The 13,050-nt window shown below is 48.0% G+C and overlaps 2 protein-coding genes across 2 annotated transcripts; both read right to left on the bottom strand.

Moving 5' to 3' along the window:
- Window positions 1-351: 351 nt before the first annotated feature.
- On the bottom strand, window positions 352-4,691 carry tnfsf13b (TNF superfamily member 13b; the record flags this gene model as incomplete). Its single annotated transcript, XM_080537028.1, has 6 exons — window positions 352-464; window positions 1,551-1,701; window positions 1,949-2,073; window positions 2,556-2,612; window positions 4,190-4,265; window positions 4,473-4,691. 6 exons carry the CDS (start codon window positions 4,689-4,691, stop codon window positions 352-354), a joined length of 741 nt encoding a protein of 246 aa, XP_080393154.1.
- A 5,014-nt stretch (window positions 4,692-9,705) lies between these two features.
- abhd13 (abhydrolase domain containing 13) lies at window positions 9,706-12,233 on the bottom strand (the record flags this gene model as incomplete). Its single annotated transcript, XM_080535588.1, has 2 exons — window positions 12,164-12,233; window positions 9,706-10,865 (listed from the first exon to the last, which is right to left on the bottom strand). Exon 2 carries the CDS (start codon window positions 10,813-10,815, stop codon window positions 9,706-9,708), a length of 1,110 nt encoding a protein of 369 aa, XP_080391714.1. The 5' UTR covers window positions 10,816-10,865; window positions 12,164-12,233.
- Between the last annotated feature and the right edge of the window lie 817 nt (window positions 12,234-13,050).

The raw sequence follows: 13,050 nt of genomic DNA, 5'->3' as shown, positions 1-13,050 counted from the left end.
GGACATGAACGATTGTCAACAACACACACAGAGCAGTAAGTAGAACTGAACTAAACAACTCGGGTACCACGCACTTAACTGTCCGTGCGGAACAATACTCCCAACCCATAGTTCCGTGGGTGAATTATGTCAACACACCACAACATCACACAGGAAATAGTCAGTCTGACAATCCAGTCAGAGCTCCGCCGCTGTCCCATCAACGCCTCTACTGTCCACGGTGAGGGGGGCTCTACTGGCCATAGCACTACTATCCCCATAATGGCGTCCCATATCACCACAGTAGTGTACCCAGAACGGAAACCTAGTACCCTCAGTTTCCCAGTGAGTGCAGAGGCCAGAGGTCAGAGGTCAGGCCAGTTTGACGGCACCCAGGAAGGTGGAGTCTCCGTCCAGGGACACGCAGGCTGTGGCGCGAGGGATCAGAAGCTCCACCCTGTCCCCGACGTCCAGCTTCACTATACCTGGGAAGACAAGGGGCAACTGTGACGCCTCCCACTCTGCCTCCCTATTGGCTGTTGCTGGTTCCTGTGGGAGGCGCCTGGGCAGAGTGGGTAGGTCGTCAGGCAAAGTGCAGGCATGAAAATGGGTCGGGGTGAAAAAGGTGAGAAGGATACGAGACCCGGAACCTGCTAGGCGGTCCCGGCGGAAAGTTTTTTTTGTGGAAAAATTAGCTTCCATGTGCTCATATCTGATTTCTTTTAGATTTACTCTAGTGGTGGTCACATGCAGAATTACAAGATTGCAAAAAAAATAAAAATAATAATAATAATAATAATAATAATAATAATAATAGGAATGTAGGTCACCTATGTTGGATTCAAAACGGCGAATTTCGCCGAAAGGTGAGCGATTATCATGCCTGTAAGTGGTGTCACCTGGGTTTGGGGAGCTGAGGATGTGTCTATAAGATGGGTGTGTCCTCAGTGCACTCACTCTTCCTTTCGTTTGCTTGGGGTTCAGTTAGGGTTGTTGGTAAGGTCTCAGAAGTTTGAAGTTTGAAGTTTTGGGGCCTTTTAGTTTTATTTAGTTTTACATTACATACATCCATCCATACACCCTCTACACATACAACATACATTCTACAACCATTCACTCAGGGCATACACCACTGATTCTTATCCATATTCATATACACCGTTATTTAGTTTACTTTGCTTATTTGAGCTAATTTGAGCTAATAAAACTTAATTTGTATAATTTAAATACATGTGTGGACTCCCTTATTTGCCACTACCTTCGGGTGTGTGACACAACAATACAGGGCTCTCAAGTCTCACGCATTGGGTGTGAGACACGCGCGGCGTGTGAACGGGTTGAAATGCGTGTGTCTCACGCCCAATGCGTGAGACTTGAGAGCCCTGACAATATCAACACATACTGTATATAAACATTATGTCTACCTACCTTTCCCCCCATTCGCTTAACTTAACCCACCTCTCTTGGAGAAACACAAACACACATACGCACACAGGGGGGCGCGCACGCACACACACACACCAGTAACACACACGTACAGCCCGCCCGCACGCACGCACACATGCACTCACCCCCTGTGTAGCAGGTGTTGAAGGGGTTGACAGGGTTCATGTTCTGGATGCAGCGGAACAGGTTGACGTGCTGCGGCTCATCTCCCACCACGTTGCTCTTCCTCCTGATCACCACGTGACCCATGGCAAAGGTCGCGTCCTTGTAGTACACCTGGGAGAGACGGGGAACACCAGTTAGCTAGCTAGCTTGGGCACAGGAGTTAGCTAGGAGGACACAGGAGTTAGCTAGGATAAGAGTTAGGTAGGACAGAGGAGTTATCTAGGGTTAGCTAGGACACAGGAGTTATCTAGGGTTAGCTAGGACACAGGAGTTAGGTAGGACACAGGGGGTTAGCTATGGCCTGAGGGTTCAATTTCAATGTGCTGCCTTCCGCATAACTGCCAATCAAACTGCCAACCTGACTGTAGACAAAGTAGAAGCCCTCCTCTCTGACAAGGATGCTGTCATCGCTCGCTTCCAGGGCGGAGCCTCTCCTAAGCCCCGCCTGCCACGGGATGGCTGTGTGCGGCTCCAACTCAAACTCTGCACAAAGCCACAAACAAACCAGGCATGGGCCAATCCAAACACACACAGTACCATCATGAACCGTCTAGCCTCAATAGCAGTCGGATCCTCCTTGAGCCAGCAGATAAGTTGGCTATCCAAGCTAATGCTAACGAACACAGTCAACAACAGGGTTTTTTGTTGACCTAACTGATGACGTCAGTCACTTATTCTTCCCTGCAATGCAAAATGACCTATGATCAAGAATCTATGTTGCTCATGTATGTGTTAAGGTACATGTGGGAATACGGTACATGTGGGAAAACTAGGGTTAGGGTTAGGTGCTACGTCGACTTGGTACATGCTGGCATGTCTAACCCTAACCCTACCCCTACCCCTACCCCTACCCCTAGCACCCTAGCACTTAACCCTAGTTTTCCCACATGTACCGTATTCCCACATGTACCATAACATTATGCACTGCACATGAAAGGTAGATTGACATGCCAGGACTACCGTACCTTTCTGGAATGTCTTCCTGTTACCGTCAGCCAGCATCTGCAGGCAGGGCTGAGACACTAGAGGAGGAGAAACCCCGTTCAGAAGTGTTCAGTTCTGCAGTTGCCTCATAGAGTACCGTATTTTCCGGACTATAAGTCGCGGTTTTTTTCATACTTTGGCTGGTCCTGCGACTTATAGTCAGGTGCGACTTATATATCAATAATTCATAATCTCTGACTGACATGAACTGACATACGGTAATCTCTGACTGACATGAACCAAGGAGTAACTTCCGCTAGCGCCTCATACACGATAGAATAGCCATTATACTTGACAATGTGGACATTAAACACGACAATGTGGACATTAAACATGATGTTATGGACCTTATACACAATGTTATGGACGTTATAAACGATATTAAAGTCATTTATTCCTTCCAGAGACTGTTCTATGTTGCTAAGTTACCCCCGCGAGGCTATTTTGCTACTTCCGCTAGCGCCACATCCGCGATAGAATAGCCATTATACTCGACAATGTGGACATTAAACACGACAATGTGGACATTAAACATGATATTATGGACCTTATACACGATATTATGAACGTTATACACGATATTAAAGTCATTTATTACCTTTCAGAGGCTGTTCAATGTTGCATTGTTTGTAGGCCGCCCTTCATCCTAACTACTTCCGTTTTTCACCAAGCTATCTTTGTCATGGCCTTATACACGATAAATAGTCGTTACACTCGACAATGTGGACATTGAGCACTATATTATGAACGTTATACACGCTATTATGAACGTTATACACGATATTAAAGTCATTTATTACCTTTCAGAGGCTGTTCCATCCTGTTTGCTTGCTCCCGCGACGCCATTTTGCTAACCTTCGTTAGCAACGCGCTAGCTAGCCCTGGCTTTACACTCGATAATTTAAGTATTTCTAACCTTTCAGAAGAAGTTTTAACGTGAATTATGTCCTTCCTGGGCTTACAAATCCTCTCATGTCTCTTCACAGTGCCAGACTAGAGTCAAGCTCAACAGGGTCTTCTTTCCCCGCTGATTCCGCCAAGCCCGTTCCCTTGAACCATGCGACTTATAGTCCAGTGCGACTTATATGTGGTTTTTTCCTCTTCATGACCCATTTTTGGCCTGCTGCGACTTATACTCGGGTGCGACTTATAGTCCGGAAAATACGGTAGATAGTGACAGTCTGTGCAAGTCTGATGTGAATCCATATGGAGTAGAATACAAATAGTATATTGATTGATTGATTTATTGAGAATGTTTATTTTGGTCCCTTATACAATTCATAATACAGATATTAAAAATGTACACAGTCACAATGCGTAACACCAGGACCAAAAAGGGTGTAGGCTGAAGCCATGGCTTATTGCGCCTACCCTTGTTACATGTATGGTTTTTCCCCATGAGTACATAATCAAAACATTGAAACTTTTACAGTATAAACAAAATTTCACTTACGCATCTTAACAGAAAACTCAAAAGTTCCAAGCAAAAAACTATATTACCCTTTTTACAATAGTGGTTTTCCCCTTATGAATGCATAATCAAGACATAGAAACATTTACGTTCTGTAAATGAAAGTGAAAGTTAGTTTGGTGGTTTAGTCTTGCCTGTTTCTGCGAGGCTGCGGGGGGTCGGGGGGGTCCTGGCTGCTTCTCCTGGCCGTGGTGGGGTCATCCCTCATCTGCAGCAGTGTCTGGGGAACACCCACACACACACACACCCACACACAGACACCACCCCCCCCCCCCCCCCACACACACACACACACACACACACACACTCATCACAAAACAGATATAGCATAAAAGGCTGTTACCTGATTTGTGTTTGTCCCTGGTCATTCTTAGCATGTCCTAGTGAGTGAGTGTGTGTGTGTGTGTGTGTGTGTGTGCGCGTGTACCTCTCCTCCATGCCTAGCCTCTCGTTGCTGCTCTCTCCTGCGGCCCACCTCAGACCTCAGGCCCTCCACCTCGACCCTCAGGGCCAGCAGGTGGTAGAGGGAGAGGGCCGACAGGGAGGAGGAGGTGACCGCGGCCAGGGTCAGCAGCAGGGCGGGCCAGGAGAGCCCCCCTCCTCCTCCTCCACCGCCGCCTGTCTCAGGGCCGGCACGACGCAACATCACAGGGCCATCCCTGACAGTCAGACAGACAGAGTCACAGACAGTCAGACAGACAGAGTTACAGACAGACAGACAGAGTTACAGACAGGCAGACAGACAGACAGACGGAGTTACAGACGGACAGACAGACAGAGTTACAGACAGGCAGACAGACATAGTGACAGACAGGCAGGCAGACAGACAGAGTGACAGACAGGCAGACAGAGTTACAGACAGACAGGCAGAGTTACAGACAGGCTGGCAGACAGACAGACAACCTCCTGGTCTCCTGTAGGGTCTCTCTCTGTAGGGTCTCTCTGTAGGGTCTCTCTCTGTAGGGTCTCTCTGTAGGGTCTCTCTCTGTAGGGTCTTTCCTGTAGGGTCTCTCTGTAGGGTCTCTCTCTGTACGGTCTCTCTCCTGTAGTGTCTCTCTGTAGGGTCTCTCTCTGTAGGGTCTCTCTCTGTAGGGTCTCTCTCTGTAGGGTCTCTCTCTGTAGGGTCTCTCTCTGTAGGGTCTCTCTGTAGGGTCTCTCTCCTGTAGGGTCTCTCTGTAGGGTCTCTCTGTAGGGTCTCTCTCTGTAGGGTCTCTCTGTAGGGTCTCTCTCTGTAGGGTCTCTCTCTGTAGGGTCTCTCTCTGTAGGGTCTCTCTCTGTAGGGTCTCTCTCTGTAGGGTCTCTCTGTAGGGTCTCTCTGTAGGGTCTCTCTCTGTAGGGTCTCTCTGTAGGGTCTCTCTGTAGGGTCCTCTGTAGGGTCTCTCTCTGTAGGGTCTCTCTCTGTAGGGTCTCTCTCTGTAGGGTCTCTCTCTGTAGGGTCTCTCTCTGTAGGGTCTCTCTCTGTAGGGTCTCTCTGTAGGGTCTTTCTGTAGGGTCTCTCTGTAGGGTCTCTCCTGTAGGGTCTCTCTCTGTAGGGTCTCTCTCTGTAGGGTCTCTCTCTGTAGGGTCTCTCTGTAGGGTCTCTCTGTAGGGTCTCTCTCTGTAGGGTCTCTCTCTGTAGGGTCTCTCTGTGTAGGGTCTCTCTCTGTAGGGTCTCTCTCTGTAGGGTCTCTCTCTGTAGGGTCTCTCTCTGTAGGGTCTCTCCTGTAGGGTCTCTCTCTGTAGGGTCTCTCTGTAGGGTCTCTCTGTAGGGTCTCTCTGTAGGGTCTCTCTGTGTAGGGTCTCTCCTCTACGGTCTCTCTGTAGGGTCTCTCTCCTCTACGGTCTCTCCTGTAGGGTCTCTCCTGGGTAAGTGATGCTGGAGATCTGTGGTTCCCTGTAGCGTCGGGACTGTAGTATCCTCCAGTCTCTGTCAAATCCCTCTCCCTGACTTTCTCTCCGGTTCGTCTGTTCTCAGGCCTGTTTTAGTTAGTCCTGCGTCAGTGACCGTGTGCTCTGAGAACTGCGGAGTTAGAATGTAGAATGCAGGGCAGAGTTGTCTCAGAGCAGAGCAGAGTAGCCTCCCCTCTCTCCTGTTCTGCTCAGTTAACCACACTCAGGACTTCCTGCTTGTCCGGCAGCACAGCCAAAAACTGCTTTCTTTATTTTCTCTCTATCTTTCTCTTTCGCCCCGACAGGACAGATTCTTTCTGCACCCTCGATCCTCTTCAGTCTGAAAACATGGACGTTTTGATCTTGTCAAAACGGGGCTTAACCCGTTTTTAAAACATATCAAACTGAACTTTGCATTGTGGAAAGGGGATAAGAAGGATGTAGGTTATGAGTGAGTTTTTTTTACTTTTCTTCAGAATACACAGCTGATTAAAAAGGTGATTTAACTATAAAAGGGAAGTGACTCTCTTACGGTGAAGTCAACATACTATAAAAAGAAAATAATTGTGTTTCCGAGAAGATAAAAAGTGAAGTAGATTGTGACATGACGTGTAATAACACCCAGACATGTGTAATAACACTGTGCAAAGCATCAACACAGGAAAAACAGTTAGCAGAACCTTCCAATTTTATTCATAATTTTATTGCCTGTTACTGTACAGAAAATAGAAAGTGAAATTGTGTGCTTAGAAAAAGAATGGTTGTTGTTTAAATAGTTATTAATATAGAGAAAGAAAGAAATACACAAATTAGTGCTGCATGATTGGAACGGTTGTTTACCGACAACAGACTAGATGAAAAATCCAAGCACTCAAGTTCATGAAAGATAGAAAGCTCTCAAACTACATTACCCATCATCCTCCAGGCCATAGAGTTGGATTATTAATCTCGACAACTGATTGATAAATTGCAACACTCTCATTGTTGTGTTTACAGTGTTTCACCACCGTACAGTTTCAACAAGTCAGTATGCCGGTATGTTTATATGCATATAACATAATTACACTTCTAAACACGTCCATGTCCTGTTCCAAACCGCATATCAACCCTCAGATGTCACTCTTATTTAACAAAACAAGTGTGGATAAATAAATAGCTGTACAAAGGCTCATCACAATACCTAGCATAGCGGTTGCTTTGAGACGAACATTCAGGTAATTTAATTTCTTCTTCTTTTACAATGGAATCCAGTCGGTTATAAGTTAATGAAGTAATCGGGTGGGACTAAAAACCCAGGATTCTATCGGTTTTCAAATTGATGAGGCACATCACACAATCAATACATCAATCGACAACCTCCACTCCCACTGCCCCACTGGTAGAGAGATGGTGCCAACCTATTGTCCGTAGTAGTGGAGGCTGGTGGAGGTTCACATCGGAGGGAGGGGCTCATTGTGACACATGGAACGGAATGAGGAACGGGGTTCCGCTCCGACGTGCATTACGACGAGTCCCGTCCTCCGATTTCTACCTCCACCAGCCTCCCCCTGATCGACAGTTTAGGTAGCCTGTGAAATAGATAGAGTGTCATCAGCTCATGCCATGAATACACTCACACTCTTGAGAGAACATTTAGCCAGTCATTATTTCTGCCATGAAGTTGTATAGGTATAGGAGCTTACATACGCTGTAGACAGGGTGAAAGAAATGAGGCCCGACGACAACCTACAAACGCCTCAAGTGAAAGTATTTGGTCAACATGCGCCCTCTCCGATACAAAAATGCTTGGGGTCCACACACCGCTGTGGTACGCACAGAACTTCCAACACTGTTTGTCATAAAGCACACTGGTAAACTCCCACCCACCGACACGTCCACACAGCAACATTCATGAAGTAGCAGCCTGAGCTACTGTAGGTAGCAGTGTAATATTCAATGTTAAAACAGAAACACCACTGAATGGTCTTCAGTGTGTGAGGGGAAACAGCTGTTGTTTTAGCTGCATCATTCAGGCCCAGGTTTTTCTATCCAACATGGCTGCTGAAGCTGAACGATATTCTCTGTTCAGTCTGTTCTGAATGGCTTTGATATCTCTACAGTTTAGAGTGCTGCACTGAGAGAGGGAGAGAGAGAGAGAGGATGAGACAAAGAGAGGGAGGGAGAGGGAGAGAGAGAGACAGAGAGAGAGAGGATGAGAGGGAGGGAGGGAGAGAGAGAGGATGAGACGAAGAGAGGGAGGGAGAGAGAGAGGGAGGGAGAGAGACAGAGAGAGAGAGGATGAGAGGGAGGGAGGGAGGGAGAGAGAGAGGATGAGACGAAGAGAGGGAGGGAGAGAGAGAGGGAGGGAGAGAGAATACAGTGTTGGTGCTCCTCTAACTCAGACCCTGGAAGACATGCAAAAAAAGGTTAATTAGCTTGTTAAAAGCCCTCAGAGCGGCTAAAACCATTTCTCCAGAAGAAGAGCGCAGGGTGAGATGAGTACATAGCCTACTTGACAAATGCCACGATTATGACACTGATAATAATAGAGAACACAAATAATAAAACTTGGTAACTGCCCGTCCCATCCCCAACCTATCCCTTTTCCTTTCCAGGTCATCGCAAGTGTAGAGTAGGGCTCTTAACACACACGTCTGTGTTTTCATGGAACACGGTGCTGATTTCAGAGTGCGGAGAATGAAGTGTGGGGCTGATAGAAATATGATGTATGTAGAACAGACTGTCATGTGAAATACACCTAGGAGGTGTTCTAGACGGTGTATTTCCGTGAAGGTCGCGTCCAATTCCACCAGGCCCTGGTCTTACAGAGCGAATGCATGCAACGCTGTCGTCGCTTACATGAATATTGAATCCTGTGGAAAAATGTACCTTCTAACCGAGTTCACGAGAGTCAACCCCGACTAGAGCGGACCTGTAGGTCAGGGGGGGCTGGCGCAGGTAGAGGACAGAGTATCATTGTGTTACCAGTGCCTCGTTTTTACATTTCTACCCAGGATGTGATTGCAGGGAAGAAAGAAAAGGAAAGGTCGTGTCCTCTCCAACCGACTGACGTGACGTGTTTAGACAGATATCCTGCAGAGGAGCCTGAGGCCTACCTGAGCCCACCATGTCCGCTACACAGCTCCGATCACCACACGCTTCACACAACAAGGAGCCGTGACTGACAACAGAACACTGATCACACATGCTAAGACGATTCTTTCGGACACCTTTACATCAGACGAACACGGTTATTGAGTTACTGAAATTTGATTCGATTAGTCAAAAAAAAAAATCGGTATTGATTTAGTGAAATGCTATATTGTTATATTAAGCAAAGACTTTTTTTTTTCGTTGGATGACTGAAATTCAGGTGCACCTTTGGTAGACCTTTTTGCATGATAAAAAAAAAAAAAGTTGGTTGTGTTGCTCATACTGTAAGACACATGTTTGTGTTCGGTGTGTACGTACATAATTCAGAAAAGGCTGTAATCATAGCCAACCATGCATTCATAGTTCCAACGATAAACAAAAAAAAAAAGACTTTTTAGGATGGTATTTCAACCATTACCCCCAAACACCAAAACAGTAGCCACCCTTGAAAAGTATTATTGGATCTTTGATACATGATAGACAAATGGAGAAAAACAAACAAACAAATTATAATAAAGAATCAAAACCAGACAAAAAGAGTAGAAATGTACATTCTGTTGCAGCCCGATTCAGTCAATCCCTTCAAGCCAAGGAGTCAACGGCCGCTCCAGTTGTCTTCACCCATCATCCCCTCCACCCCTCCACCCCTCCGACCCCCTCTAGATGATGGTGACGCTGGCGCTGGACTGGACGCTCTCCTCGTGGGCGTGGCTCTTCTGCAGGTCCTTGACGAACTGCTCCAGGGCGGCGAAGTAGCCCTGACACTGCCAGGTGTCGTTGTGCGTGCCCTCGGGGAAGATGGCCAGGCGTTTAGTCCGGGAGGGCGACAGCTCGTACAGCTGCTTCATCATGACCGGCGGGATCAGCTGGTCCGACAGGCCCGACACGAACAGCGAGGGCATGCGGCACAGCGCCACCTGCCGGTAGGACAGGAACTGGTTCCGGTAGCACCACAGCGGCAGCAGGCGCATGGGCACGAAGGAGAAGAGCGTGGCGGCCATGTGGGGGATGCTGAGGAAGGTGTTCTCCACCACGATGGCCGCCACGCGGTGGGGGTTGGCCGAGGCCAGGCGCACCGCCACGGCGCCGCCCAGCGAGCGGCCGAACAGCAGCACCTTGGTCTTGTCTAGGTCGGGCCGGGTCATGACGTAGTCCAGGGTGGCCTCAGCGTCCAGGTACAGGCCGTCCTCGCTGGGCTCGCCCTCGCTCTTGCCGTAGCCGCGGTAGTCCACCAGCACCACGTTCACCTTCAGGTTCACCAGCATCAGCAGGGCGTTGGGCACCCGGTGGCCGATGTTGCCCGCGTTGCCGTGGAAATAGAGCACGGTGGGCGGGGAGAAGGGCGAGGAGGAGGCGGAGGAGGAGGAGGCGGGGCTGGTGGAGTTGCCGGAGGAGGAGGCCGCCCCCAACCCCCCCGGGGAGGAGCTGTCCCCGCCCCCGCCGCCGGTGTAGCGGAGCAGGATCAGGTTCAGCCTCACGCCGTCCTTGGTGCGGATGTACACGCTCTCGTGGGGGATGCCCGTCGGCATGGGGACGTAGAGGCGGGAGGAGGAGGGCTGGTCGGGGAAGTAGAGCAGCACGTCCTGGAACTTGTAGAGGATGCCGGCGACCGAGGCCAGGATGAGGCCCAGCAGGAGGAACCCTCCGTAGAGGTGGAAGGTCAGGATGAGGGCCAGGAGGGAGATACGGCAGGCGGCCCACGACCAGGAGGCCAACGCCAGGGCACAGCGCTCCACCGCCCCCCCACACCGCCTCCAGGGCTTCTCCATGGCTGATACAGCAGCAAACGACCGACTCGGATCACACCACGACACACGCTCTACGGAGCCGAGGGAGGGAGGGAGTGTGAGAGAGAGATAGAGAGAGAGAGAACGTGAGTCAGGAAAAAAGTCTGACGTGTACTGTACACACAGCTCACACACAGAGAGATCAGAAGATTTGCAGCTTACAGCTCAACCACAGCTAAGCAAAAAGGTGGTAACAATGTCCTGATGAATCATTCATGTGAGACAGAGAACAACAGACACGACAGTAAACGACACCTGGACGACAACGACGAGAGACTCGGACATCCACAGAAACAGGACTACAACAACTACCTAGCCTAGCTATTATTATTAACAATCAGCCATGCTGTCCTCTGCACATGATCAGAGCTGGCTGGTACCAATGTTAAAGGGAGCGTGTCTGTGGTGCTGTCTCGATGGTAACCGAGGGAGGCACTGGCTGACGAGGATTTCGCCCTCGGGTCAGTCGGCCTTATTCAAGAGCAGTGAACACTTTCTCTTTCCCCTCCGCATCATTAGAGTATGGCCTTAATCTGCCCCCCCGTCCATTAAATGGATTAGGAGGTCCAGTCTTATACAATAACCTGACGATAACCGACGACTACTGCAGAACCACTGTGAATTCACTATATTAACTATGACAGAATGATCATGTGAATGAACGTTGCTGTTCTTTAAGAACAAAAAAAACACAGAGCTTAATGTGAATAGGACCATAGCTGGTTGAACTTATCTGTCTAGTCATGATGTTTTAGCCCAGCTTTATCTATCAATCAGGGTGTAAACCTGTCAGAGACACCGGGGGCGCTAGTCGCAGCTTTTGCTCGTTCAGGTATGTAGCTGACAGAATGTGTCCAGATGATATCGTGACGTTAGAATTATAAGGTTCCATCTCCATTTTTGTCAAAATTTAGTTTTTTTTACATAATCTGATCCTGTGTGGTGTTATTTTTAAAATGTTGACATTTTTGAGTTAGTAATTAATAAAATACAAAGGTTCCATCTCTCAGAACATAATGGAATGTAAAAACTTTAACGCTCAATATCTCTGAACTGCCCTAGACGGAGATAGAACCTTATCACTCTAAGATAAGATAGACCCCACAATAAGGGGGCATAGTGCAAAAATGCATGATTAAACCTCTTCCACACGTCTAGCTTTTGAATTATTGAACTATTTGGAATACAAACAACTAGTTTAGTTGTATCTAGTCATTTGTTAGCGATCTTGCTACAAGTACTGGTGGGGGAATGCTCCTTAGTTCGCCCCTACCTGTCATTAGCCACCTAGCAGCACCTACCTGCTCCTAGTGTCACCCTCCACACTCACCTCTCTCTCATCGTTCAGCGGTTGAACAGCTGCATGGCAAAGAGACAAACACAATCACACAGACAGCAGTTGGTTGTCGTTCAGAGTCAGTAGCGTTAAGATGTGTTAATTCAGATGTGAATGACTAGAACCCGCCCGGCAGACAGACTGGTAGCTGTTAGCATTCCTACGGGGAGCTTTTCCTGTCCTGGTGTTACATCGAAAAGAGTTCCGGGTAGAGCGCTTGGCACAGCACACGTGAACGTTCCGCATACATTTTAGTGTGCGGATATCACTGACCTCTAAGGTTGAAAGGTAGTGAATTTACCGCACCATGATATTAGTTTAACTTATTTCGATCTTAAGAGGAGCACACGGTGCTGATTCAGAGAAAATAAAACTGTTTGATAATATGATCTATATCCTACTACAAGATCATGGGTCCACTGCACTGCCTGGGTTATTCTGATGCGCAGTTGCCCAGATGCTCCACGGTTTTCCACTAGATGGCGCAATGTGAACATGCCTTTCTGAACCACTTGACCTAAAAGCCCCTAGGACTGTGGGAAGGAAGGCGTCATTGAACACATTGCAACAATGCATTAGTTAGTATACTGACAGATGCTACAGGTAGAAGCAATAATGGAATAGGAGTGTGACATGAATAGACAGAGTTCGTGCTTGCTGTGCTTGCTGTTTGGGTGCCATAAACAGCAGGGCACAGCAGAAATGGCAACCCCATGGAGATGAGTGAATGTTTTGCATAGCTTAAATATACTGAGTCAGCACTAAAAGTCAATGTTTCTGTTTGTTATGATTTCACAATGTTCTACTTAGGAAAGGCGTTAGGAAGGCAAAGTGTGTGTGTGTGTGTGCGTGCGTGCGTGCGTGCAAGCGTGTGTGTCTGT

Source organism: Nansenia antarctica, assembly GCF_963989245.1.
Source record: "Nansenia antarctica genome assembly, chromosome: 7".
NCBI classification, from domain to species: domain Eukaryota; kingdom Metazoa; phylum Chordata; class Actinopteri; order Argentiniformes; family Microstomatidae; genus Nansenia; species Nansenia antarctica.
The sequence above is the reverse complement of the archived record's forward strand: the minus strand, read 5'-3'. Positions and strand labels throughout refer to the sequence as shown.